Raw genomic sequence first — 27,301 nt, forward strand, 5'->3', positions numbered from 1 at the left:
CATTGCTCCTTGTTCTGTCATCTGCTACCACTGAGAACAGTCTAGATCCATCCTCTTTGGAACCCCCTTTCAGGTAGTTGAAAGCAGCTATCAAATCCCCCCTCACTCTTCTCTTCTGCAGACTAAATAATCCCAGTTCCCTCAGCCTCTCCTCATAAATCATGTGCTCCAGCCCCCTAATCATTTTTGTTGCCCTCTGCTGTTGGTTCATTACACAGCAAAAACTAAAAGGAAAAGAAAGCCAGAAATAATGATTCTGGGAAGGACCAAGTAGCTTGAACAAGGTGCACTGATTTAGTTTCTGAGTTTGGGGATGTTTATAGCAGTTAATGGTGAATTGCTAGCATTGGAAGTAAAGGGCAAAGGGGCAACTGGAGTGAGAAAAGCTCACAATCATGTGTCTGCAGGAAAGTGATGTATTGCCAAGCTGCCAAAACCTGTAGTGAGAGAGAACTGGCAGGAAAACAAAAAGCCTTAGCAGCCTTAAGGTCACAAACTTATAACAGGGAAGAAAAATGGGCAAAGAGGAGGATTTAGCACTCACAGCTTAAAGATATAGAGTGGAGAAGGGATTGGGGGCAATAGCTAACATCAGTGTTTTACCTCTTTGAAGACTGGATTCAAATTCAGGTTGTCACACCAGCCAAAACAAGTTTGGTGCTTTCAGTCTATTCCCAAGTGTCTGACATCCCCACACAAGTGAGCATGACAGACAGACAGCTTGGGAGAGGCTCCCAGCCAAGGGCTGCAATGAAGTGAAGGGGCAGAGATCTTATAGGTGCTTACAGGTGCTTGAAGTAGTTTGCATTATATACAGGGTTTACAGTTTAGTTCAAAGGCTCTCAGCACCTCTGGTACAAAAATTGTTCCAGCAGCTCAGAGATCTGTGTTGGAAGCTTTGATGTGCCTGGTCCTAGCTGGTGCTTTTGGATGCACACTTTCCAAAGTGCCAAAATTCACCCTCTAGAAATACGGAAACAAAAGTAACCTAAGGGGCATCAAGCATTTAGCATACAGGAATGGAGTTGGGAAACCTACGTACTCACTCATCTGGGCTCCCACAGATACCTCCTGTGTCACTTACTCTCTCCCTAAAATAGGGATAATGCTTTTCCCATGGCTACCTCACAGGAGCATAGGGAGGGTTACAGGATCAGTACTTGTGAAGTGCCTTGAGGACTCCAGTACTAAGCACCTGGAAAAATAACAACACACACAGACAAAATGGTTCATTCAATGCTAATTACTCTTCCGGAGGGTTGGAAGTCAGCGCGCACTGATTGGTGTTCCAGGGTGGGAGGTTACGAGGTGGAAGATAAAATTCACAAGACCAAAAAGACCTTCTCTGTGGCCAGGCAATTTTTTAAAATAGTAGTTGAAAGTACTTGCTGATAATCGACCACTAAAGTCTCTGCACGCCCTGCTGGGCAGCTGCTTTCTGAGATCACCTGCCACATACAAAGCAGACCTCTGAATAACAGGCATTTCATTTCAAGCCCCTAGTGGGCAGTTTTTTCTAAAGACTGAGCGGCCTTGGCTTTGTAGAGCAGACTCGTCTTGATTCTCATGATGCCTTATTTATATTATACAGTACATTAGAAATCATGGTTACAGCTTCTAAACCAGCTGTATCAGGATGTTTGATGTATTTGATCTGTCAGATCACAGACCATCCGTGATCCAGTTATGGTGCTTAGATACCCCAGGGATAGGCACCTGGGATAGACAGAACAGGGGCAAGGAGGTGGGGTCCTGAAACATGACTTCTCTCTTCTTCTGTGCATCCCAGTGTAAAGAGCGAGTTGTGTCTCTGACATGATGGCTGTCCCCAAGAAGATGGGCTGTCAAAATTCAGATGAGAAGGAAAAAGAAGTGCTGGGAGGGGCGGGGGCGGATTTGGAATACAAATAAATGTAGGTCAGAGATACAGAGCCTGAGGAACAGGAGTCATCCGGAAACCATTTGGAATCAATTTAAATATATACATATAGGCTCGATTCTCAGCTGCTCATGGTAGGCACAGCGCTCAGGAGAAGGCAGCAAAGGTGGCTGTAAAGCACCTTTCCATTCCCCTAAATACTGGGGCCAGCCAGAAGATAAACAGGCCCCCAGGGCATGTTAGAGCCATCTAGGGCAGCAGTTCTCAACCAGGGTTCCCGGGCCTCTGGAGGCTGTGAGCACGTTTCAGGGGGTCTGCCAAGCAGGGCCAGCATTAGACATGCTGGGGCCCAGGGTGGAAAGTCGAAGCCCTGCTTGTGGGGCAGAAGCCCAGGGCCCCAAGCCCCACCACCAGGGGCTGAAGCCAAAGCCTGACGAATTTAACTTCGTGGGGCCCTCTGTGGCATGGGGCCACTGATAATTGCCCTGCTTGCTACCCCGTAACGTCGGCCCTGGTTTTTATAGGCAGAAAAACAATTGTTGTGCCATGGGTGGGCTGTGGAGTTTTTCTAGCATGTTGGAGACCTCAGAAAGAAAAAGATTGAGAACCCCTGATCTAGGGAGCATTCTACTTAGCAGGAACGGCTGGCAGGGACTGCACTCCTGACCATCCCTTCTCCCCTCCCAGGCCATGCCCTTGCCTGTCCCCAGTGTGAAAGGAAGCAGGTGTCAGGCAACTATGCAGGCTTTATGCTCCTGAGGGAAACCTGGTCTTTCCCTTTAGGTCAGCTTTAAATCCTCACTGGAGTGGCACAAAGGGGATTTAATCTGGGCCAAGTATGTAGCTCATATTTTTGCTACTATGTCTTAGTGGGGAAACAACAGTTACTTTAAGTGTGTAGTGTTATCAAAGGGAGACATGCTTGCTGTTGTTTCTCAGAGTCACATACAGGCAAACAAACCCCCATACAAAGAGTTTCCACCCCACCAATTATTCCTGCACCAATCCAATTTTTCTGGGGTGGCACGATACGCTTTTACAACAGATAAGCAGCCATTTGAAACTTCTCTGAGTCTGACATGACCCTGTTTGCAGCAGGCTCATGACATCAGAGGTGCTGGGACAATTTGTATTGTGGGGGTGCTGAGAGCCATTGAACCAAACTGTAAACCCTGTATATAATGGAAACCACTACAAGCCAGGGGGTGCAGTAGCACCTTCGGCACCCCTAATTCCAGCACCCATACCTGACATGACGATACAGAGATCACAACAAGCTTATTCTAGGCAGCAACATTAGAGCCACTGAGCCTCCAGACACAACAATACACTAGGGAGGAAAGGGAGCTGCTTCTCCTATATCCCCAGCATTGACGACACATCAGCATTCCCAAAAAGTTGGACACTACCACTCTGCTTTTCTGGCTACCACATGGGCCCTGTTTAAGTACAGACAAAAATAACTTGCTTGAAAAGCTAAGCCTTGTTGTGACGCTTGGGAGCCTTCTCATGTTGCCTGGGATCTGCATTGTGTTACATTGTTACCTTGCCACGTGGGAGTTTTGCCAGGTGGGTATTTTAGAGGGCGGCTGCTGATCTTGTCGACACTTTATCACTAACCGTTCTTGTGCATGTGAGAAATGAGCCAAACTGCTGCTAACGTCATTAGCTTAGCAGGAGAGAGGAGGATTTCAGGGGGGTCCACAGCAGAGCAGTCTCCTTTACTTGCTGTTAGGTTTACAGGAACCTGTAAATGTCCCGTTGAGATTATAAAGCTGTTTCACAGTTAAGGAATGGATGTTACTGCATGGAATATATTAAACAATTTGTTTAATAATCTTCTTGCTGAAGTCTACTTAAACAGTGAGAAGAAAGTGCTGCCACGCGCACTGGTAATGTTCCCACTCTTGTGTAGCTACTGTTGACGTCCACTTTACATATTAGCCTTTTGTCTGCTTGTTTTAATTTCCTTTAAGTTTTATTTACTCACCGTTTAATCCTGCTGTACAGACAAAGAAACATCATAAGGAAGAAACAGTATTTTCCCTTCCACCCACACTCCCTCAGCACAGTGTTTACCTACCGCAAGATCATCAGGGACAGATGAGAACTAATGGCTAACTTGGAGGCCCTGTGCCCCTCCTACTGTAAAAGGCTTTTGACTCTATCTACCCAAGGAAAACGCTCCTCTGTTGCTAACAAGTGTTGTTACTGGAGAGTGATTTCCTCCAGCCCCTCCTCCACTGGGGTTGAAGATGAATTATTTCCTAGTTTAGACGGGACAACACCATTTGTAACACCATTAAAGAAAGGCTTCCTGGCTAAAAACTCTCAGTCTGGACCAGAAGTGAGAAAGCCAATGCTACCCCCAAACCTCTCCCATTTCTGCCCTGCTAAGGGACAGTCTGGAATTTCTAGAAGTTAGCAGGCATGCTAATGTTCACTGGGCACCACACATTCCCCTCTGGGCCTGATCCACAGAGGACAGGAGTCTGTTACAGTCCCAGCTCTGGGGCTTAGTGCGTTACTTCAGGCTGTAGAGGCTTCTGCTGGTTTCTCTGGAGGTTCCCAGTTACGATTAAGGTGACGGTTGTCACAGTAGGAAATTGGGAAAGGGGGCTGAGAATTTTGCTGGACGGATACCTGTTTATTGGTCCTTTTAGGAGCGTCTTTTTGTGATGTGAACGCTTGTCTGCTAGGACAATTTGTGGGGGCTGGGCACCTTTAGTAATCATGCCACATATTTAAGTCTTTACGTATAGGGGTAAGTGCCTATATTTAGGTATCCACATTTGAAACGTTTGAGCTAACCTTCCTACTTGAGTATGTTAGAGATTTCCACCACTGCTGGCTTCAGCTAGACGTCCCTTCCCTCACTTAAATCATCCTCCACTCCCAGCAGCCCCCTTCCGAAAAAGCAGGGTGGGGGAGCATTAATGGTCTTGAATTTAATTTGCGGGGGGGAGGTGATGGGGGAATCTCCCATATTGTGCGTGCTCCCTTTTGAGATGTGTTTCTTACAGTATTGTTAACAAACCCTGCGGTGCAGGAGCATGCAGGTAGATCATGTGGCTATTCAGGAAGGTAGGAGATGTGATGTTCAGAGACTATACACTGAAATGAAAGGCAATTTAGTGATCAGTGCCAATGGTATTGCCTCCATCCTGATAATATTGCTTTAGTATTAGATATGTACTACACAGTCAGTGATATTAACTTTCGAGAGACACAAGGCTAAAGGGATACTTATCATACTGATAACCGTTCTAGCACAACTGGCTGCATTGGGATTAAAGAGAGGACCAGAGAAAGCCCAGTCCCTCTAGGTCTAGGTGTGTGTACCACTGCCCTCTACTGGACAGAACGAGAGGCTCCCAGAGGTGCACCTCCAGATTCCTCAAATTGGTTGAGGTAGGGGAGCAGTTCCTGTATTTCTTGAGCCTCCTCCTCCACATTCCTTGTCTCACTGCTCCTTCAGGTCTCAGAAGCTTTTAGTGGGCACTCTTTTGAGAATGGGGAGCTAGAACTCATGCTGTGCACAATCCGAAAGTTTGTAATCCCTTTAATCCCAACTCTAGGAAATCGTGAGGCGAGGAGCTACTAAAATCATGCTGGAGATGAAGTGCAGGAGAAAAACAAGACAGCAGTCAGAGGGACATGATCTTATAGTCTGGGTCCTTAAGGAGGGCAGCCCTGTGGGGGGCACCCTATAGAGGCTGGCTGCAAAATGACTTGTGCACCCAGCCTCACTTTCCCTTTTTGTCTGTCCACAGAAGGAACATAGTCTCTCTGTGTTTGACACAAAGCCTGCTTCTGGGCATAATTTATTCGTATACACAAGTGCAGTAATTCCCTTGTAGTAAAACCACTCTCCAACTCCCACAGTAAGCAGATACAAACATGGCAGATTTTCCATTCCTCGCCCCAGTCATGGCCTCCAAATCACCCATCCAAGAGTCAATAGCAGTATTTTGTTCCCGGGCCCCACGCTCCAGGCTTCCTGCTGAGAGGGACCAATCGCCAGACTCTTCTACCACTACCTCCCTGCAATGAGCTCTCCCTAGTGCTCCACTCCCCAGGCCTCCCGGCCTGACTCTCCAACCCTGGCTCAGGGAACATCCCTAGTAGACCAAGCTCTTGTTCCCAGGCTCTTCCTGCAGGTCCCCACTTAGGTCTTTGCCCAGAGGGCTCCCCCTCCTGCAGTATTGCACTACCCTGGCCTCCCTGCTTGTCATTTCTGTGCCTGCACTGGGGATCCATCCTCCAGCAACAACCCTCTTGCTTCTGGGCTCAGCTTCCCCTGGCCAAGCTGAATCTTCCCTTTTCCCAGAGGGCCACTGCCCAAGCCTGCTGCTTGTCAGGTTCCAAATTTGGTCAGTTGCAAACAGCAGCTCTTTTCCAGTTCTCACCAGAAATCCTCTCTCTTGGGTCCCCTGGAGCTTTCTCCCAAGCACCTCTTGACAGCTCTCTGCTGCTCTTCTGTCCTTTCCTACTCCAGCAGCTCTCACCTACCACTTCCTGATTCTCTAGGTCTGCACTCAGACAGGTCTCTCCTACCTCGGACTCCTCTCGGACTCGGACTCTCCTAGTCTCCTCCAACGGAACCTAGGTGCACTCTCGTCAGCCTAGTTGGGGGACAGTCAGGATGAACCACAAGGGCAGTAGGCCCTGCTCCCTCTTAAAAGGGCCAATCACCCTGTGGCAGGGTGTCACCTTGCTTATTTGTCTCAGCACTTTGGTTTGTTGAATGTTAGAGATGTAAAACCGCTTGCAAGGTTGTTTCACAAAAGATGAAGTCAGCGGGCCAGATCCTCAGGTGCTCTGCATCCAGCCTGAGTTCTGCTGCCAGCACACTCTGGCTACCAAACGTGTGTGGCGTGTCCAAGGAGAACCACTCCGGAGTGAGGGTGTGCCCGCTGAAGCATGACAGCCCCTGGGTAAAACAGACTGAAATCTATGGGGGAGCTCTCACCACCCTAGCCAAAGTTCCCTCCTTAAGCATGAATGGCCATGTTCAACAGCTCAGCTGATTGTCTTGCATCATGCCTCACGCTGGCAGGCAATGGGTATTAACTTAACACCCTCCCACATGCCAGATGATGAAGGATTTAACCTACAGTTCTTTCTAGTGCCATTTAGGGGTTAAAGCCCCACAGTAAACTCGGGCTCACAGGGCCTAAAAATTGCTGGAGCTGAGCTCTGGGCCCCTCTACCCTGGCAGGATCTCTGAGCTCAGACTCCAGCCTGAGCCCAAACAGCCACATGGCAATTTTTCAGCCCCACGAGCCAGAGTCAGCAGACAGGCCGGCCGCAGGTTGTTTATCCCTGTGCAGACATATCCTTAGTGCTGCCCTCTAAATCTGAAAACTGGTCAGCACGAGGCTGTGACAGAATAGCATACAGTATTTGGGATGTAGTTGGTCCACAGTGCATGAACAGACAGAAAACACCCACTACCAACACTGGTACAAAAAACTGCCCCCAGGAGCTGCCAGCTGGTTTGGCACGTACCTGTAGAGCCCTGCAAATCCTTGGGTAGCCACTTTATAGCCATGGACCATTTTTGCGGATCGGATGTGGATACAAATTTTGCATCTGCTCAGGGCTCCATGCATCTGTAATGCGTGAAAGTCTGCAAGGATTTTGACCCCTCATCCAAAACCTTCCAGCAGAACAATAAGCAACAAACAAGGTACACACTGCATGTAGTTTCTAAGTAGGTCTTATTTTCATAAGGGAACATATTTCCTTCTCTCAATCTAACATATCACAGTGTGAAACTGAGAAAACTGAAGGTCCTGATTCTCTTTTAGGACTACTGTGACAGCAGACCCTGTTGGCAGATAAGCATCAACTATCAACAACTGACAGACTCAATCAGAACTGATCTCTACCAATATAACAATTATATTCCTATGGTAGTGCCTACGGACCCCAATCACAGAGCCGGGCCCCATCATACTATGCATATAAACACATAAGACAGTCCCTGCCCCACAGCGCTTAGCATCTACGTACTGCCCAGCCCCCATTTTCTGGAGTGGTGGCTGGTTTATTCTGTGACTTTTCTCAAAGGCATCTATCTAACAATAGTTTCAATCACAGTATAGCTGGCTAGATTGAGCACATACTCAGTAGAAAGATGAAGCCTTTGTACCCCCAGAGATAAACCCCCAGACATGCAACTGTTAAGCTGTTTCAGTGCTACCACAAAGCTTGAAATAGAAATATGGGTCAGGGAAAAGGAAAGGATAACTGAACAGAGAGAAACTTTACTTACCCAAACAGATGAGCTCCAAGACCAAGAGGGAGTGCAGAAAGTTGCTGGCAGCAAAGCGACACTTCATGGTTGCTGACAAAGAAGAGGAGAGGCAAATTTAATATTTCAAGTTCGTCAATTCTGTGGGTGACATCTTTCCCCCAAAGCACACTTGTGCAGCTAAGGTGGGGGGGAAAATCCCTTCCCAACATGGGTTACAGCAATGACATGGCAAACACAATTATCACACACCTAGGCAGCAAGTCCAAAACATATTGGCTGAAGGAGATAAACCAGGGTCATTCTATTAGGAGATGGGAAACCCCTGAAAGTCTCAGCCTTCACCCCATGCAACAAGTATGGGGAGACAGAGAGAGAAATACAGTCAGTCCATGAAAAATACCATGTGACAGTTCCTGCTGCCCAGCCTGCAGCCACCACCAACCTCACCCAAGAAACTGGTTAAAGCTGGCAATGAGTGGTGACATGTTGTTTGGGCACAGGAAGCAGAAGGATGCCTCTTGGTGGGCATTCAGATGATGTGAACAGAGATATCTATAAGCCACAGTAAGTACTGATCAGGTCCATAATGCTAAATTACACAGCTTCATGGAAATTAGAGATACAAGAGACCTATATCAGATTATCTAGTCCATAACTCTGGCTATGCAGGATTGGACCCTACAGTTTAATATTTCATTAAAAGCAACTGTACATGTCCCAAGAGATGGGACTTTAGCTATTTCCTTCGGGAGATTCCCTCCCTCCAACCCCCCGCCCCCAATCTGATATCTTGCTGTTAGGAAAATCTTTCCTGATGCCCAGACAATTTTCGTTTGCCCATTTTAAATTTCATTACTCCTATTTATAGCCCTTTGGATTATTCTAAACCACTCCTCTCCCTCTTTGGTTTTAAATTCTTCACATACAGTCATCATGTCTCCCTTCAGTATCCCAAACTATATTTAGCTCTTTTAACCTTGCTTCATTAGATATTCATAATAATTATTGGAATCTCTCTAGCGTTTACTGAGGTGACCTGAACAAAACCCTATATTCCAGGGACAGGCTCGCTAGAGCCAAAGAGAGCGATTAGCACCTTCCTGCTCCAGGTAGTCCAAAACCTGCATTCTTTACAAAATTCCACTGTGATTGACAAGCCATTACTTTTCAAATTCCAAATTTCAGTTGACAATCTGCATCTGAATAGCATTAGGACAAAAAGAATGTCTTTACTACTCTTAATTGTCTTGATCCAATCAGGGTACGTCTAGAAGTATTACAGGTATGTAGTCTTAGGACTGTATGCCATACAACTGTGTCTATGGCAGACCTCATTCCTCCCCCGCCTTGCACATCGACATACAAACCAGGTGTGGGAATCAAAGGGTTAAAATAATTGGGTCAGAGTCATCCCTAATTTAATTCCATGAAGTCAATGGAATTACACCAGGGAAGAATTTGTTCCATTGTAGCTGGAAACCAGGGTCAAATGACTGCTCATGTCACAAATCAAAACAAGAGCAATGTTTTATTCTTAGTCTCCAGTGGATGTTTACTCAGATCATAAGAATCATGACACAGTTCAGCATGATCAGCAGTGTCTACTCAGAAGACAGCTCTCCAGACTCCGGACTGGCGCAGCAGGGGTGCTGCATGTCTGGGCTGAGATGCACAGGACACGTTGTTAGGAGGGAGATGATTGGGACAGCAGTGAAATGCTGGAGGTCAGGATTAAAGTTGTGTTGGCAGTGCGGTATGGGAACCCAGGTTGGTATAGCAGTGAATTATCAAGTTGTACTGGCAGAATGGCATGGGAGATCAGGACTAGAATCGCTAAAAATTCACTAGGAATTTAGAAGTACAATGTAGAAAATAACTGAAAACACATGAGCACATCCAAAGCTCTCAAACACCAGCACTGCTGTGAAATAGTTATGAGCTGGAAGAACACTGAATATATTAGTATGCAAATAAGCACTCTAGCACCCCACTTAGCTTCTAGAATTTCCCAGGCTAGTATTAACAGAGCACATGGCTTCTTACAATGAAGCCACAGAATTAAAAATGCAAACAGAAATGGTTAGAACAGTCAGATGCTTACATTGTTTTTGGATGATTAAATAAAAAAGAGACAAGGAGAAAAAAACCTCAAAAATCTCCAAACCACAGAAAATTTATATTTTAAAATGAAATCAAAATAAAATCAAATTATATGATTGATGGTAAAATATATACTGTCCTGGAGGCAAGTATACATTATGCAGGTATTATGCACACACAGAGAGTATGTGTGTACGTATAGACATTTAAACAGAAAAAAAACAAAATGTACATGTAACAATCAAGTGATCTTATTTGTAACCATTCTCATCTCTATCCCACGTGACCACTCCTTCCTTTGTTATGATCTCTTGTTGTGTCTTGTCTTGTGTCTTACATCCTGCAAACGATCTGATCAGGCAGACTCAAGCCTCCATGGAGTCTCGCTGATTCAGCATGGGTAGGATTCTCCTCAGAGGGACTGGGGACCTTAGTCTAAGTGGTTGGGGATAGATCAGTCATATATGGGGACTATCTGTAAATCACTGACCACATTTCTGATGCTGTAAAATTAAGGCCAAGATCCTCAGCTGTTGTAAATCAGCATTCCCCACTGTCTTCAACAGAGCTACACTGGCTTATGCTAGCAGAGGATCCGGTCCAATAATTGGAGCTTGACACAAAAGCATGTATACAGCTACTAAAATGTGCTAAACTTCATTTCATGTAACACCTGTTGTGCTCAGGGGGCAGATTAATAAAGCAGTGGATCCTGGATGAAGTGCTTTGATATGAGGAACTCCCACTTGGACTGCAACCACCACAAACAGGCAGACAGAACCTTACTTTAATGACTTATCTGTAAGATGGCACCTCTTATCATATAGAGGCGCTCTCTCTCCCCCCCACCTCGCTCCAGGACTGTATATCAGCATTTGGTTTGTGCCACCTCATCTCATAACAACAGCTCAGTGTATGTGCAAATGAATCTATATTATCATCATCAAGTTACTTGCTATGGGGGGGTGGGGGGGGGGGGTTCCACCATCTTGCCAAAATTGACATAACTTGTGCCTCAAGCTGTGAAGGCCCTAAAAGTCTCCGTCCTACTTGAATTCTGGGAAGATTTCCTACACAACAAGTCATTGAAGTCAATCCTGCATGGTACAAGAACTCACTTAAGCACATGCTTCACTTCCCAAGGGCTGCTCGTGTGCATAAAGTTAAGCGTGTGCTTATGTGCTCCTTTCTCAATTGCCACCAAAGTGCTCAGCGTCTTGCAGGATTAAATCCACTGAGCAACTTCCACTGCCATTGCCCATCTATTTAGCCCATCACAGAACAAAGAACTTCCTCTTCTCATCATGCATGGCCTTTAGGAATGGAAGAGCCAGGGAATGCAAGGTGCAAATTCCCCCACTCTCACTAATCCTGTACATCTGAATCCTTTCCCCCAGTATTGCTGCTTTTCCAAACCTGCTGCTGTGACCAAGGAGGAGGTGAACTCACGTGGAATCCAGCAAGGCTTCTAACTCAGGGGCGGTGAGGGGGAAGGGGAGGGCAGAGTGTGATCACAATGCAATAAGAGGGCCTTCTGTTGTGGTCCTGCTAAAGGTCAGCCAGGAACAGCTCCATGGTCAGCACCTTCAACCCAGGTTGTAAGCAGTCAGAGTTATGAACATACTCGGGGCTCTCTCTTGATTGTGGAGCAACCTTTATGCTCTTTTCCCTCATCTGTGATGAAACTTTCCAGGATAATATTCACACACCCTCAGCCAAAGAGCATCCTCCCTTCTCCTTCTCTAAAGTTGCATCACAACAGAGACCAAAGGAGACTAGAAATAACACAATGAAAATGAGCAAGAGATGGTTTGCGCCCAGTAGTAAGGAAGGTTTGGGCACCAACATTAATTTAAAAATGGAAAGGTATGTAAGCGTTCATTTATTGATTTTCCCATTTTTCATTCACCTGCCCAGCTGGGAATGGAAGCTGAGAAACCATTGGGAGGCTATTGTTTGGAAATTTCCAGCCCACTGGAACAGAACTAAAAGGGTCCAGATAGTTTGCTAAAGGATCCAACCTAATCTGAAAAGCCAAAACTTGTGAGGCCAACTCACCACTATTAGAACTGGAAGTGCTCCCTATCAAACAAATGAGTAGAATAGGTCCCCTCCAAGGGAAGTGATGGATACACCATTATCTGATTCATAAAACTAGATCACTCAAGGATATTCTATAGGCAGCAACACTGCACTGGCTCCTGAGCACCAGACCAGATGACCCAAGAGAATTAGGGCCTGATCCAAATCCCATCAAAGTCAATGGAAAGACCTCTGTTAACTTCACTGCACTGACTGGGATCAAGCCCTTAGACATTCTCCAGGGTGGCCCACTCAGTCTATGGCGACGCGACAGAGCTTACAGCAGCGCAGCTGTGGTGCTGTAGAGCTGCTAATGTAGACGCTGTAAACTGACAGGAGAGAGCTCTCCTGTCGACTTAATGACTCCAGCCCCTGCACGCAGCAGTTGCTAGGACAGTGATAGAAGCTCTCTCACCACCATAGCGCTGTCCACGCCGGTGCTTAGGTCAGCGTAACTTACACTGCTCAGACTTATTCACCCCCCTGAGTGACGCAAGTTATACAGACATAATGGTAGTGTGCTCATAGCCTTGTTCTTTCCTTGTGAGGATAAATCTCCATTCTAAACTTACCTCTGCAGTAAGGGGGCAGATGCCGGGTGTTGGGAGATCATTTTATGTTGATGGTAACAAGGCAAATATTTCTTCACAGTAATCACTAACTAGATGTTATTTATTTATTTTATGTAAGGGAGGTGTCAGAATGAACTTAAAATTAATGTTGTTATACTCTTGGTGGAGAGGCCCTCTAGATCTCCGAACTCATTCATCATTAAGAAATATTTAAAGGTGATTTGCAAAGAAAAAGAAACTGATATATCCATGTGTGTTTGGGGGTGAGGGGGAATTGGTGCTTAGTTATGATATTTAAAGTAAATCTGAAAGGTTTCTTCAGGAAAAAACTGTGATAAATTCTGCCTTTTTTATTTTCTAAAATGTAACCTTTTGAAATCATGAACCTCAGTGGAGGTCTCAGATGTGAATTGAGAGTTCTCAGCCTTTAACTGAAGGAGTAGGGATGTTGAATCTTAAAGAAACTAGTATTTTCCCCAAATGTTTCAGTCATCTGAGTTATAGATATTAACAAAAGCCTGACGTGTTCGAATATAAATAAATTCCTTCTCTCAATTCATCAGGTTTCACTTACATGGTATTTCTTACCAGTTCAGCCCCCATGGAGTCAACCAGGAAAAACAAGCTAGACAAGACCTACAACAAACCACCCCATGACACACAAGTCTTAAACCATGTGGCAGGGCCTGCTCACTCCTGCCTCTGCTCAAGTCCACACACACAGCTCAGAGACCTTTTTGCTGGTAAAACACCCCATGCAGTTTGTTTACCGTGTGGATTCCCATGACCCTGGTACGCTATAGAGCTTTATACCTACAGCCCCCGGGAGTCCTCAGCTCCTGAGACAAGCAGGGGAAAGCAATCTGCTTCTTCCCATTCCACTTCCTTCCTGTGCCTTTTGTACCATCTGCCTGATGGCTTAATTAGCCACTTAGTTCTCCTCACCCATCAGTTAGGCAAGCTCTTCTTAAGTGAGATCTGCTCTGCAGTGATTAATTAGCGCTGCAGTGATCAGAGTGCTGGTTCAGCTGCTGTTGCCCAGCACTCTGTCACAAGCCCCTCTTATTGCCGTCTTACTCCCTCCTTCCCCCCACAACCTATCAGGCTGTACGTTATGGGGCTGAGGAAAATCCAAAAAGCCCACAAACCCATTTTCTTCCATTGCAGGTCCCCTTTAAAGCATTGCCATTGTGGGTGACACATCATAACCGAAGTATGAGTGTCCCATTCCAGCACACAATCAAGTAGCCCGAATTCCAGAGTGGCGCACGTTTTGCTGGCACCAGAGAGGATGCTGCTGTGGCCCAAACGGAGACATCAACAAAACATCCTGTTCTGCTGCTGTCTGCTGCATGAGACTCACGAGAGGAGAAAACTGCATTTGTGGTTTTGACCTGGGGCCACCACAAGCCAGAGAGGGTGAAATGTTATTTTCCAGCTTCTCAGACTGTGTTTCTAAAACAACTGACAGTGGAAAAACCATTCAAATTATTTAGAAATAAAGACAGTTGACAGCCTCCCTTTTAAATTGAATGATAATCTGAATGTTGTATATTCTAAGTCACTTTTTCATTACATAAGTAATTGCTTGAAATGCCATTTTGATTGTCTGTCTTCATTAATATTGCATTTCTCCACACTGGTTTCCAGAGATGGTTTTGTTTTGATATTGTGGATTTCGGAATGTCAAGGGAGAACTTTAAAATTCTGCATTGGAGAAAATATTTAATTGTGCCTTGTCCCTGAAAGAGATTATTTGCTAAAAGGATTCACTGTAGAAATATAGTTTATTTTATATATAAATCTAATAAGGGCTCAGGATGGGTCACCTGAGGGAACTGAACCTGGGACCTCTGGATCTAAAGCATGAGGTGCTACTGTTTAAGTTAAATGACAAGCTCCATTAGCTTAGGGGCAGTAGCAGCCTCGAGCTGCTAAGCTATCCAGCCACTAAAGGGTGACACAGACACACCTGCTCAGCATATTACTTGAAACTTCTGCTCAAACTTTGGTGCTCTGACCACCCAACTATGGTGTGCTTCGAAGATGTACAACTTGCTCCCCAGTGACACTCATTTCGCTACACATGTTCGTCTGTGCTCCCACAGGGACTTTTAGTGAGACAATACTGGCCCCTTACACATAGCCTTTTTTCCTTTTAGTCTTTCCTAGGTCTACAGTGGTGACTCTGTGCTGCACATTTTCATAGAGAAATGTGAGTGTTTTACTGTGACATATGCAACACCCTGATGACCTTGGCTAGAAGTGGGGGTAGCACTTTAGATAACGGGCCCCAATCCTGTAATCAGATCTGCATTCACACAGTGTAGAGCCGCACTGACTTTCTGCCCACATGGACCAGACTGCAGGAGTGGGGCTGCAATTAGTAGGAGTACATCTTCTGCATTTATGGTCTTGGCTCAGTTCCTCCCTAGAAATCACTATAGGTCACCTCTGCCTTTGGTTCAGAAGCCTGTTGTTATGGGGCAGAGACTGCAATGATAAAAATGCTCTTTCAAGGGACTCAGTCTTCACTTTGTTATGTTAAGTTGCAGTCACCCCAGGAGGCACATGCTCCAGTTCCTCATTCCATGCCCTCACTGTAAATTAATCAAGGTGAAATTGGCAACAAGTGGTGGAGAAACTGCCAGCGTTTCATCTAGAAGAATTATGGACTTGATGCGCCCGCTTACGCCACGTCTGGATTTGATGTTCTGTGTATTGTTATCAGGCTGGGAAGTGGCAGTTTATAGGGCTGTGCACCTGTATTGGTTATTTTAAATGCACTGTTGGGACACTTCTGTGCGAAAGGAGTTGTTATACATACAAAGTACCCTTAATTGCCTCCGTCAGAACAGCAGCAGCTTCTGCATCGCCTGTGCCCTGTTGGCAGCCATGCAGAAACATTTGGGCTGCTGCTGGCATTTTTATAATCCCAAACCTACAATCCCCTCCTCCCTTTCCCCCACCTGGTCTTCTCTTTCCCAAACACCACCACAATATTTGTGTCTTTAATTTACAGTGTCAGTCTTTCTATTTGCTGCATGCTGTTCCAAGAGCATAAAGAAGAAATGAAAGTATAAATTAAAAGTGTCTCCCCAACGGCTTTTGTGTGAGGAACTGCTCACTACACAGCCCATCTCAGCCCCCTTCCCCAAACCACCTCTCTAGACGCACATCAAGCAATTAACGAGCCTCCGCCCCATGCCCTTTCCCCCTCCCCACATTCACAGAATAATTGCAGCTGGAAAACAACAGCTGGGGCTACCCACTAATGGTATTTGCTTCCTTTAGAAAAGATAAAAAAGATCACTGGCAACCCAATAGGGATCTCTGTGTGTGTGTGTGTGTGAGTGTGTGTGCACGTGGCATTCATCCACCTGTCAAGGAGGCTTCTTCTGCGGTGGCATTCTGACTGCCACCATTGCAATGATTTCCCCATCACACCTGGCTCTCTCTCTTCCTTCTGCTCCCAATTATTCAGGAACAAAGGGAGTGGAAAACACACCTCTCTCTTCCTAACCCATGGAGACTTCAACATGACTATGGTCTTTAAAATGTAGACAGAAAGACCCCTAAATGGGGAAACACATAAGCAATGACAACAACAGGGGAATCATGGTATGAAGCAGGGATTTAAAAAAAAAAACAAATGAATCAAAAAAAACCCCACACACATACAGAGACATCAGTAGGCTATGAGAGGAGAACTTCTTTTGTAAAACTCTGTTATTAGATAGCCACATACAGAACCACGGCATGGGTCTCATGGACAGACAAAAGACAACTTTAAATTGGGCTTCTCAACACTTTCTAACCCATATTTAAACACTTAAGGCCAAATTCTGATCTTCAGTACACATGTACTATACTCCTGTCTTCTCTTAGAGAGGACAAGCCGCTCACTCTGGTCCCCAAACTTTGAATCTACCTTGCTACTCAAGCTTCTCTATAATGGGTTTGAGCCAAACAATTAACCTCAACATCTTCAAACTTGGGAGAAGTTTGGATTCAAATCAGATTCCAGTTCTGAACTTCAAGCACCTCTTTCAGACATAAATGAAGGATGTCCCTTGATCTCTATCAATTCTATGGACATTTGTCTTAGTTAATGTTTGTCCAGAGCTCGATGATCATTGGGAAATCATCAAGTGCATTAAGACAAATACTTAAGATACTGCCAGGTTTAATCAGGGCAGAGCTAAATTTGGATCCCAAGTGATCCCACGGCACCTCAGGCCATGTCTACACTACAAACTTATGCCAGCATAGCTTTGTTGGCTAGCACACCCAGACCCAGCTGAATTGCTATGCTAGCAAAACCCCAGCATAGGCACACCTATGCCAACAGAAGAGTGCTTTTGTTGGCATAGCTAACATTGCCTAGGGAACTAGTGTAGCTACATCGGCAGAACTCCTCTTTATGTTGGCACAGGCTGCATCAAAGGCCTAGTCTACACCTAAACCTTAGGTGACCTCACTACATTGCTGAAGGCTGTGAACAATTTCATGCTGTGTGCACAACTTAGTTAGGTCAACCTAACCCCCACTATAAATGCAGCGAGGTTGACAGAAGAATTCTTCTATCAACCTAGCTACCAGCCCTCAGAGAGGTGGATTACCTACACTGACGGAGAGAACCCTTCCATTGACGTAGGATGCTACATACATACATGCCACGACTCTGCTGCTGCCGCCGCTGCAGTGTAGACATACTCTATGCCAGCATAGTTATGCAGTGTAGACATGGCCTCATAATTAATCTCAATTCAGAGATTTGTGCATACTAAAACCATGCAACCATGACCAAGTCCAGCTGGGAATTGTGAGCTGTAGCTCATGAAAGCTTATGCTCAAATAAATTGGTTAGTCTCTAAGGTGCCACAAGTTCTCCTTTTTTTAAAAAACTGTTAGTCTTTGAATTAACCTCATGGTGAGAACATGTGGGACAGAACCTGTCAGCTTTGACAGAGCCAAGAAGTGGTCCAACTGAAAGACACCAGTTTCCCCATGTGACCTCTAATTGTGAATGCAAGCTGTGTTCCAAAAAGCACCAGCAAATTGCAGCTTGCAAACATTCGCTAGTATCTACAGACTGCAAACACATTTGGATTCAACTTGACAAGAAACTTGTGCAAAGTTTGTACAAACCACTGCTGCTGCATAAATGCAGGTCCAGCTCCAAGCAAGATCAATTCTATGAATGGAATGTTTCTCACACCTCTACTATGTATCTGTCACAGCTCCCTGATCAAATCCTTGCCCCATTATACTACTGTTGCATCAGAGCCCTAGCTCTTACTCACACTCACACTTTCCTCCCCCCTTTCCTCCAATAACTTGTGGCTCTTTTGCAACACAAATGGTTCACTTTTTGTCACAATTTACCAGTAGCTCCTCCTGCTCAGGAATCTACCACTAGTTTCTAGCTAGGTGTTTAAAATAAATACATTTTACAGAAAAGTAAACCAAAGTTTAAAAAAAATTACATTGGCATGAGCAATGCACAAATCATAATTCCTGAAAATAACAGATTGCAGAGCGGGGTAATCAGAAGTAAATTGATATTGATAAATAAGCTTTTCTTCCTCGCAGTAGGTGGTTTATTTTAATCTAATGAGTTTTAGATTTTGTGAGCTTTCAGATTCCATGATGAAGAGCCATCTGCACTGGAATTACAGAGCGCTTTGAAATATTGTAATTTTATGGCTCATTTTGTCAGGACTCTTGAAAATGAGAATTGTTCCCAGTGAAGAATTTTGCCCTCTTTCTCCACCCCCCACCTCCAACCCCATGGTGGTGGTGGGGGGGAAACAAAAAAACAAAAACAAAACTTTCCTTGTTAAATAAATACGGGCCAACATATCTGTAGACATTTGGTGGAGGTGCAAGGCACAGGGATGCGAGAGAAGGGAGCATGAATATGGCCAGTGTGTTTTGGGAGGCAAGAATACAACAATTTTTTTGTGAACGCCACGGCGGGGCGGGGGGATGCTTAATATACAGAGTCTCGTCTCCCATCTATGTACCCTTCACCACAACATCTCTCTCCCTTGGATAGCAAGACAAGGCAAGCAATTTCACAGAAGAATTGGGATCCCCTGGTTACGCCATGGGCTGAATGGCCAAGATACACCCGCTTCTAAAATTATCCCAACATGGCTGAGGACTAGGGAAGAAAGGAGGGAAAGAATAGCTGATCCAGGAGGTGATACTGCAATAAGTCCCCTCCTGAACTGTATCTGGCAAAACAGAGCCACAGCAATCTACCCTTAAATCTTACAACAAAGCACACCCCCAAGATCTATATCCCAAACAGAGTCAGAGCAAGTAGCTATGACAGATAGTCCAAGGAATCATAGGAGAAAAAGCACATTTGAAAACCTTCCATGAAATCAACTCCCTCTCCTTCCCTCCTGACTAAGGTGACCAGATGGCCCATTTTTAAAGGGACAGTCCCATATTAAAGCCCTCCTGCAGGTGTCCCAACTTTTCTTAAAAATGGCTAAATTGTCCCGTATTTTCTGTCTTCTCCCTCCCCCTCCCCCCACACAAACACACACACATCAGTACTGGTGGGCTCTGCTGCCAGCCAGATCCCTGCTCACCAGCCGCTCACCCACCAGCAGTTGGGCGGGGGGGGGGGGGGGGGGGGAATCCAGTGGCTGACGATGGGGGAGGGTGTGCAAAGCTGGTGGCAGGGAAAATCTTCAACATGCAGGGCAGGCTGCTCCCCTTGGTGAGTGCGGGCAGGAGCCAGCAGGTTGCGTGTCACCTCTGCTGCCCACCAATTGGCCCTTTGCGTGCTTCCCCTCTCACTGTCCTCTCCCTGCTTTGCCTCTTCACCCCCGACCCCTCTACTTCACCATATCCCGCCCCAGCAGGGCGCGTCCCGCTCCCAGCGCTGAGCAGAGAACCAGACCCTGGTCAGAGCGCTCAGCTCACGGACAGCCTGGCCAGCAGGCTCCTTCCTTCTCCCACTGCCTCTGGCTGAGCCAGTGTCCCAGGAAAGCCCAAAACCCTCCAGCCCAGGGCACTGGCCAGCAGGAGCCCAGCACTGTGTGGGGCTTTGGCGCATTCAGGGCTGGCCCGGGGAAGCCTCGTTGCCCCTCAGCTAAGCTCTGGAGTGTGTGTGGGGGGGGGGGGGGGGGAGCAATTTCTAGCCTGTTCACGCCCCAACTCTGCAGGCTCCACAGCAGCCCCCGGGCAGGGGCATAACACCCTCTTCACCACCACTCCCTGGCTCCTGCCCCAGGGAGCACAGGGCTGCTCTGTTCTCCAGGCACCCTCCTCTGCTGACCCACCTCTCTGGCCCAGTTTGCTGAAGCCCCTACAGTCAGGTTCCCTGGGCCCTGGTACACAATGCATCCTTAGGGTTTAGGGCTTAACCCCTTCCTGCCCACTCTGTAGCCGGGCGACAAGAGAAGGCTGGGTTATGTTGGTGGCCAGCAGCAGCCTGGAGGTGTTAGCTGCCTTTCTACACTGTGCAGGCAGGAAAGGACAAGCTGCTTCAAGCTACAGGAGAGGGTCGGGGGGGCGGGGCGGGAGGAGATGAGTTCTGCAAAGACACAGGCGAGGTCGTCCCTCCTCCTGCTGCTGCTGTGGCTCAAAGCTCCTCCCTTCCCTTCCGCCAAAAGGCTGTTGCTGGCCACATTCTGGTGTGAACCCTGGCAGAAATCTCGGGAGGGGTCATGTGACCTGGCATGCCGCCCCTGCCAAGCGTGTTGACTTGGGAAGGCACGGTGGCAGGTACCAGGAGAGGCAGGTTTGTCCCAGGGGCCCAGCCAGTCATGGAGGGTGGAGAGGGCTGGGTAGGGAGGGTCGGGTCAGTTGGTCACCCCCTGCCTCCCCATATAAGAGAGGTGTATGGTAACGTGTGTTTGTCACCCCTCCCGGTGTGATCCCTAAAGCCTTAAAGATAAGGTGGCAAATAAAAAGAATCCAGCTACACAGTATTTCTTTTTAATAGGGGCTCGGTCAACTTGGTGTTAATTTGAACATCTGTACTGCATAGTTCTGATTCATTGCCACTGAACTCACTCGAATATGAGTAATTTTACCAGGTCTCCCATATTCAGCATAAGGAAACGTGGTCACCCTACTTCTGACCAGTGCACTAAAGTGGGCAGGGGGAAAACATACATTTGCACTTTTCCCCTGCCCATCTTGGCAGAAGAGAAAGGGGAAAAGAGGGTGTGCTCAGTATAATCTGCAGTGTATGACCTCCTGCTTCAATGATGGGCATGCAATCGACTGCAACACTGTACTAACACTGAGAAGCACAGTGTCTGTTCAGAAAGCCATTTTTCCTGTAACACTCAGTTGCCAAATGTAAGATTCATCTCCTTCCCCCCACCCCACCCCACCCCACCTCACCTCCCATTTACAATGCGAGACTGAGGGAGGTAAGAAAGATCCACCTCCTTGCTGGGCTAGGGGCTGCTAATAGGCATCCATTCAGCCATATTGGATATTATTACTGCTATTTATTATTTGTACCATGGTAGTGGCTAGAGACCCCACTCAGGGGTCTGAGCTGCACTGTGTCAGGCACTGTACATACACACACACACAAAACATGAAAAAAGAGCAACCCTGCCCCAGTATGTGGTGTATTGAGGACTGTTGGAACCATAAACTATCACTGTGAGAGCAGAGGTCGGGGGCGGGGGCGTCGGGGGGGCAGACAAGGGGAGGGGGACGGTCCTGGTCGTGCTTGCAGGCTATAGGGCCCCTGAAGAGTCAGTCTGTAAAGAACCATCTTCATGCCAGGTGGGGTGAGTTGTGCCTCACAGCCTAGGGAGCAGCCAGTTTTCCCTCTGCTTGTGGGTTCTTGTGCGATTTGAATTCTAAGAAGTAAGTGTGTCATGTTACAACCTTCCAGCAAGAGTATTCCTGTTTTTCATCTCTGTCTTTGTGTGTATGCTGTGAACACAAACACATTACACAGAGGGAAAGGAGATCAATTCCTTGGGTAAAGTCCAAAGTTGCCTGCACAGTGTCTCTGCAGTTGATTTGCTAATTACCATCTAATTCCACTGTCATTAGCAATCACCCTCCACTTGGGAGACCACACTCTCTCCGGAAGGCAAACATTTCCTTCAGGCGACACAGAAGATGAACACACACATGAAGTCAGTGTGTGCGGTTTGAGTCGGTTTGTGTTTTGAATGGCGGGCGGACTCTACTCAGCAGAGGGGGCTGTATTTAAAACACACAAATATGGCAGCAGCACAGTGCCCATGAGGTGCAAACCGCTTCAGGAAAGGCTAGGCATCAGAGGCCTGATCCAGATCCAAAGGCTGCTGAAGTCAATGGGAGACTCTCCAGGCTCTTAGAACTTAAATCTGCTCTGATAAAAGTCAATGGGAGTTTCATTATTTACCTCACAGACAGCAGGATCCAACCTGACCTGAACAGCAGTTTGTAAGGACATGGATTCCCCCTCCTGCTCTGAACTGGATACTTACACACACTGCATGTAGTCCAAACTCACCTCTTCCTGGGCTTTGGCTTCACTACAGTGTCACACACTTGGTTGCATGTGTAAAGCAAGCTCATTGCACACACCATTGGCTTTTTGCATCCCTCCATTCTCTCCACCCCACTCCATAAGCTCCCTGTGGGTCACTCTCCTATCCCTCAGGGACTTTCTGCAGCCCCTCCCCAGCATCTGTGCCTTCCCATTCACTCCTCTGCCACTCTGTCTGCACCATGTGCCTCCATGCCACTGTCCCTCACTCCCCCCACCACCCATGCCTGGGCTCTGCGTGCACCCACAATTCCCCATAGCGCTCAAATTGTTTTACAAATGAGGTCAGTATCATCATCCCCTTTCACAGCTGGGGAAATGGAGGCACAACCGTGACTCCGATTTCAAGTCCCAGTCCAGTGTCCTATCCACTAGGACACACAGACTTCAGCCTAATTTCTTCCCTATACTTAGCTGTTCCTAGCATTTTCCCTGCAGGACTTCTCTGTTCCAGACCCTACAGCCTTTCCTCTTATACCCTGGTGGGACCTAACAAGATCCACCTGCTAGTGTGACTCATCAGTAATTACGCTGAACTTTCATGCTGCTCTCCAGCAGCGATCATCAGAATGATTCAAAGAGGAGCCCTGAATGCTCATATATTGGCCGAGAATCTGCCACCCTGTGGCAGTGTATTTGTACATACACATATCCTGCACGGAAGCTTTCCAGGATGGGAAATTCTGGCTACTCACAACAATTTATTTTGCAACTTTCAAAGGCATCCCCAGAGGAGACTTGATTCAGAGGCAGCAGCTTCACTTTTTATGTACTGAATAAGAATGTCATCTTAGTTTCAAATGCACATGAGTCAGATCACTAATCGCTCAGGATTGTAGTCTGTAGGTTACTGGCCTGAGGTGCAGCACTGGAAGAGCAGCAGGGAGCTGCAGGCCAGGATTGCTGTGCATTGACAGCACTGTGTGGGGTGAATTTGCTCTGCGCTTGCCTAGAGCAGTGTTCCTCAACCTTTTCGATACCAGGGGCCAGCTTGCTGCCGTCCTAAACTGTGTCAGGGAGATCTCAGGGACTGGCACCAGACATCGAGAAACACTAGCCTGGAGTACATCTTTCTGTTGTTTCGGCCCAAACACTTAACATTTCCCCTCTCCCAGCAAAAAGAAAAGCCTCTTCTATTTTCCTTAAGTTGTGCTTTCCCCTGTGAAGAATTCTGGATGCAAAAGCTAAACACAGCAAGTTTAGTAAAAAAGCTTACTGATTTAAAAGCTGGACATTCACAAATATCAGAAATCAAGCTATATTTTAAAGCCCTTCCAAATTTCTGTTCCTCCCTGCCCACCCCAAATACCCAGACTCCATCTAAAATCCATTTCAGTATCTGTATATGAACCAGACACATGCAGATGATGCAGTGGGATGAACTCCACGGATTTCATCATTCTTTTCCATCTCTAACTACTCCAGTTCCAGTTTTGGTGTTTGCAGTAAACAACCGGTGTGGCTATTGTCCATTCCCGCAACTGTGGAGCAGGGGGCTGAAAGGGCAAATCTCAAAAAACCCCAAAGGGTGCTCCAGAAGCACAGGTCGCTCTAAGCAGTCTCAGCTGCAAAGGCTTTCGACCCATTTTTCTCTTCATCCAAATCAAGAGAGTGTCCTTGCTGATTTTGCACAAAGCTCACTTAACTCTCAGGGAGAGGCACTTTTCTGCTACAGACCTTTCCAAGGCCCACTAGCTGTTCAAGCTAATGAAACTGACACTTTGCCTGAGATAGTAGCACTGTGGGCACGCTGCGGCTAATCACCTGCTTGTTGAAACCTTTTAGAAATGGGGGTAGTAAGAGGAAGGGAAGAAGGGGCTACTTAGAACAGTCAGACCAAAACTTACACCTCATTTGCTCAAAGGAGGATAGATACAAAATGAAAAACAAAATACCTACTATGAAACAAACTATTTTGCAACTTATTAGATGTTCAGTAGTTAACAGCCACAACAAACACACTCATGTAAATATTCCTGATCAGTTGCTGAGGTCCCATTAAGCTGTCCAGTCATTTTTTCCCCATGTTTCCTTTCCCGTCATTACAATTTACCAAGATTTATGTATAAAATATTATTTTTCCTTCCTTCTCAGCCTCATTCCTTCCTCAATTCTTTCATTTATGATACTCTCAGGTGAGACTACAATTCACTTCTCAGAAGCGGTGGTGATGTCATACCCTCAGACTGTGATGAGGAATGGGGCAAATCAATGTGGATTAAAAACAGAACACCTGAAACTTCAGCCTTTGTTGAGATTTGAAGGCCATTGGGTAGCTTTTCACTACATTCCTGGCTCTGTCCTTCCAATCAAAAGAAAAGCTATTCTTGTTTCTGTTCAATTCTTCAGGTTCAAGAGGAGATTTTGATAGTCTGCATGAACGTCGGAGTTTTCGGGTGCTTGCCCAAGATGAGTCTCAGACGCTGCGTTATTTCCATTGCCTTGTCTGATCAGCTTTGGACATCCAATAAGCAATGCAAAGGACTACCCAAGTCCTAACCCCATATACAATGGGTCCAGTATGAAACTTGGGATCATTTGTGTTTTTTAAAAAGAGGGACAGCCTTCTTCTTCACTTGTTCCAGACCCCTGGTCAGGAATTGGGAGAGGATCTGCACAAGATCATGTTACAACACCAGCCTCTGGATAATCAGAAAGGAAGGGGGGAGGGGAGAAGAATAGAGAAAAACAAACACAAACACTAAGAGAGAAGTGGTGGTGTGGGGAGAGAGGAGAATTACCACTTCCTCAATCCTTTGCTTTAGCTGAGTCCCATCTCTTGTCTGCCCATTATATCTGGACTGTAGGTCCTTAGAGCAGGAATCTTGACCCTGTGTTTGAGAAGCCCCTAGCACATGTTGGATGCTAAATAAACAAAAATGGGGAAATAAATACAGGTCATGGACCAGGATCCCATTGTGCTAGGTGCTGTACAAACATGTTTGAAGTTAAGCATAGGTCTGCATGCTTGCAAGGCCAGGGCCTAAACACACAAAGTAGCATTATTACAGTAGTTGCCACTAGTTCAGTGAAGGGAATTTTACAGGAGAAAAATTCCAGTGGCTGTTGTGAACAATTGGGGTCAGTTTGCCCAACGAGCATAAAAGGACATGTAATCAGAGAGCAGTGATGATGTCAAGACATATGTTGTCCCTGAACATATATGCTCATGACAATAGCAGCAGCAACAGCTGGGACTCTTTATGTTCTAAAGAAAGAGAAAGGCACAGCCACGGATCAAGCAAATCTTGTATCCTAAACTATTTAAATTTAAAAGGGATCTGTGTTTAAAGTCATCTGCCCAGAGGGCAGCCAATACATTTAAAAAACTTGACATATTAAATCAATTTTAAGATATACAGTTCTCAGGACTCCTTTGAGGCCATGGCTGGCCGGGGGGGGGGGGGGGGGAGGGCAATACACAAAACATCTCATTGCTTTTATTTTTTTAAAAAAGCAATATACATGAAGTGTAGTGTTGTGGAGCAATCTTACCCTTTAATGGGATTCCCATGAGCAGAAAGGTGGCCGAATACAAGCGGTGCCTTGGGTCCCTTGTTAACCAATTGAACACAGCTCTCCCCCAAATCATTCAGGGCTAGTGACATGTAGGGCAAATCCAACAAGCCCCACAGTTACTCTCAGAGCTGTGTGAGAACCAGAATTTCCATTTCATGGGAAATTCCATGTTTTTGAAATTTGTTTTAATTCCAAATAGGAATGAAACATCAAATTTTGACATTTCCCACAAAATGATTTTTTGGGGGGGGGAAAAAATCATTGAAAACAAACCATTTCATTACAATAAAAACATTTCATTTCAATGTTATCTTTATTTTATATTATAATGGGTAACAACATTTAAAAATGAAAAAGTCATTTCAACTTTTTTTTTCCTTTTAATGGTTCCAGAATGGAATGTTCTGATACTTTTTTCTAAACAAAATTTCTTCTAAACCAACACATTCCCACAGGCTGCCTCCCACATGCCCCCTTCTGTCCAGAGGTGACACTGCAGCATCTTGCCTCAGTTTCCCTCTCTCACAAGACTCCACCTCACAGTCCAATGGTAATTAAAACTCTCCCCTTCTGAGGTTTAATTTACTTAGTCCTTACACTCTTTCCCTCCAGGTCCCAGCCCCAGTTTAGTGCATCTCCCCCATACTTGAGTCAGGAGATCTCCAGTCCTCCTTCTCAGAGCTGGTTTCAGTTCCTTTCCTCCATGCAGGAGCTAGTCCTGCTCCCCACAGCATGCACCGACAGCTGTTTCCTCAGCCTAGCTGCAGCTTGTCAGGCTTCTGTCCTGTGTTGAACAGCTGGTCCCACCTAGCTAGAGTCTCCTTGGTTTCTACTCTGGCCCCTTTTAAATCCCACACCCAACACAGGTGTAGTGGGGCAGGGATAATTAGATAGCGCTGCCTGACCCAAGGCCTCCTTAAAGGAGCAGGACACACTGTTACTTAGCAGAACATTTTGATTAGATGAATCAGCATTTTGTGACGGAAAAACGTTCCACTGGAAAATTTTCAGCCAGCTGTAGTTACTCATTACACTATTGCTGCCTTCATAGCCTCCTTGTTACTGGGCAACATGTCAGGTGGGATCTGTTGGGAAGGAACAGAGCAAGTGACATCCTCTGCCAGAATAACTGAGGAACAGAGCAGATGACAGGGAGCTACGGGCCCTGACATTTCAGCCCATTTTACACTAGGAGTGAAATCTAGGCCGCTCTCTGACACACATGATCTCTCAAGCTCTACTTGCAGCACTACTAGAGAGCAGGTCCTCCAAACCTCCCCATATCCTAATTTTGAGGACCCCAGATCCGAAGTGCCTTCTTCCCCTCAAATACAGTTATGGTTCCAGATTAGAAA

The 27,301-nt window shown here is 46.2% G+C and overlaps 1 protein-coding gene across 1 annotated transcript in view; it reads right to left on the reverse strand.

Annotated features, from left to right (window-relative positions):
- Positions 1-26,680, reverse strand: part of CDH23 (cadherin related 23) — a 498,190-nt gene extending 471,510 nt beyond the window's left edge. The window contains exons 1-2 of the mRNA XM_077821918.1: positions 26,593-26,680; positions 8,160-8,231 (exon numbers count right to left, since the gene is read on the reverse strand). Coding sequence (XP_077678044.1) covers positions 8,160-8,231; positions 26,593-26,680 — 160 coding nt within the window. The remainder of the gene's footprint in view (positions 1-8,159; positions 8,232-26,592) is intronic.
- Positions 26,681-27,301: the final 621 nt, after the last annotated feature.

Source organism: Eretmochelys imbricata, chromosome 7 (genome assembly GCF_965152235.1).
Source record: "Eretmochelys imbricata isolate rEreImb1 chromosome 7, rEreImb1.hap1, whole genome shotgun sequence".
Lineage (NCBI taxonomy): Eukaryota > Metazoa > Chordata > Testudines > Cheloniidae > Eretmochelys > Eretmochelys imbricata.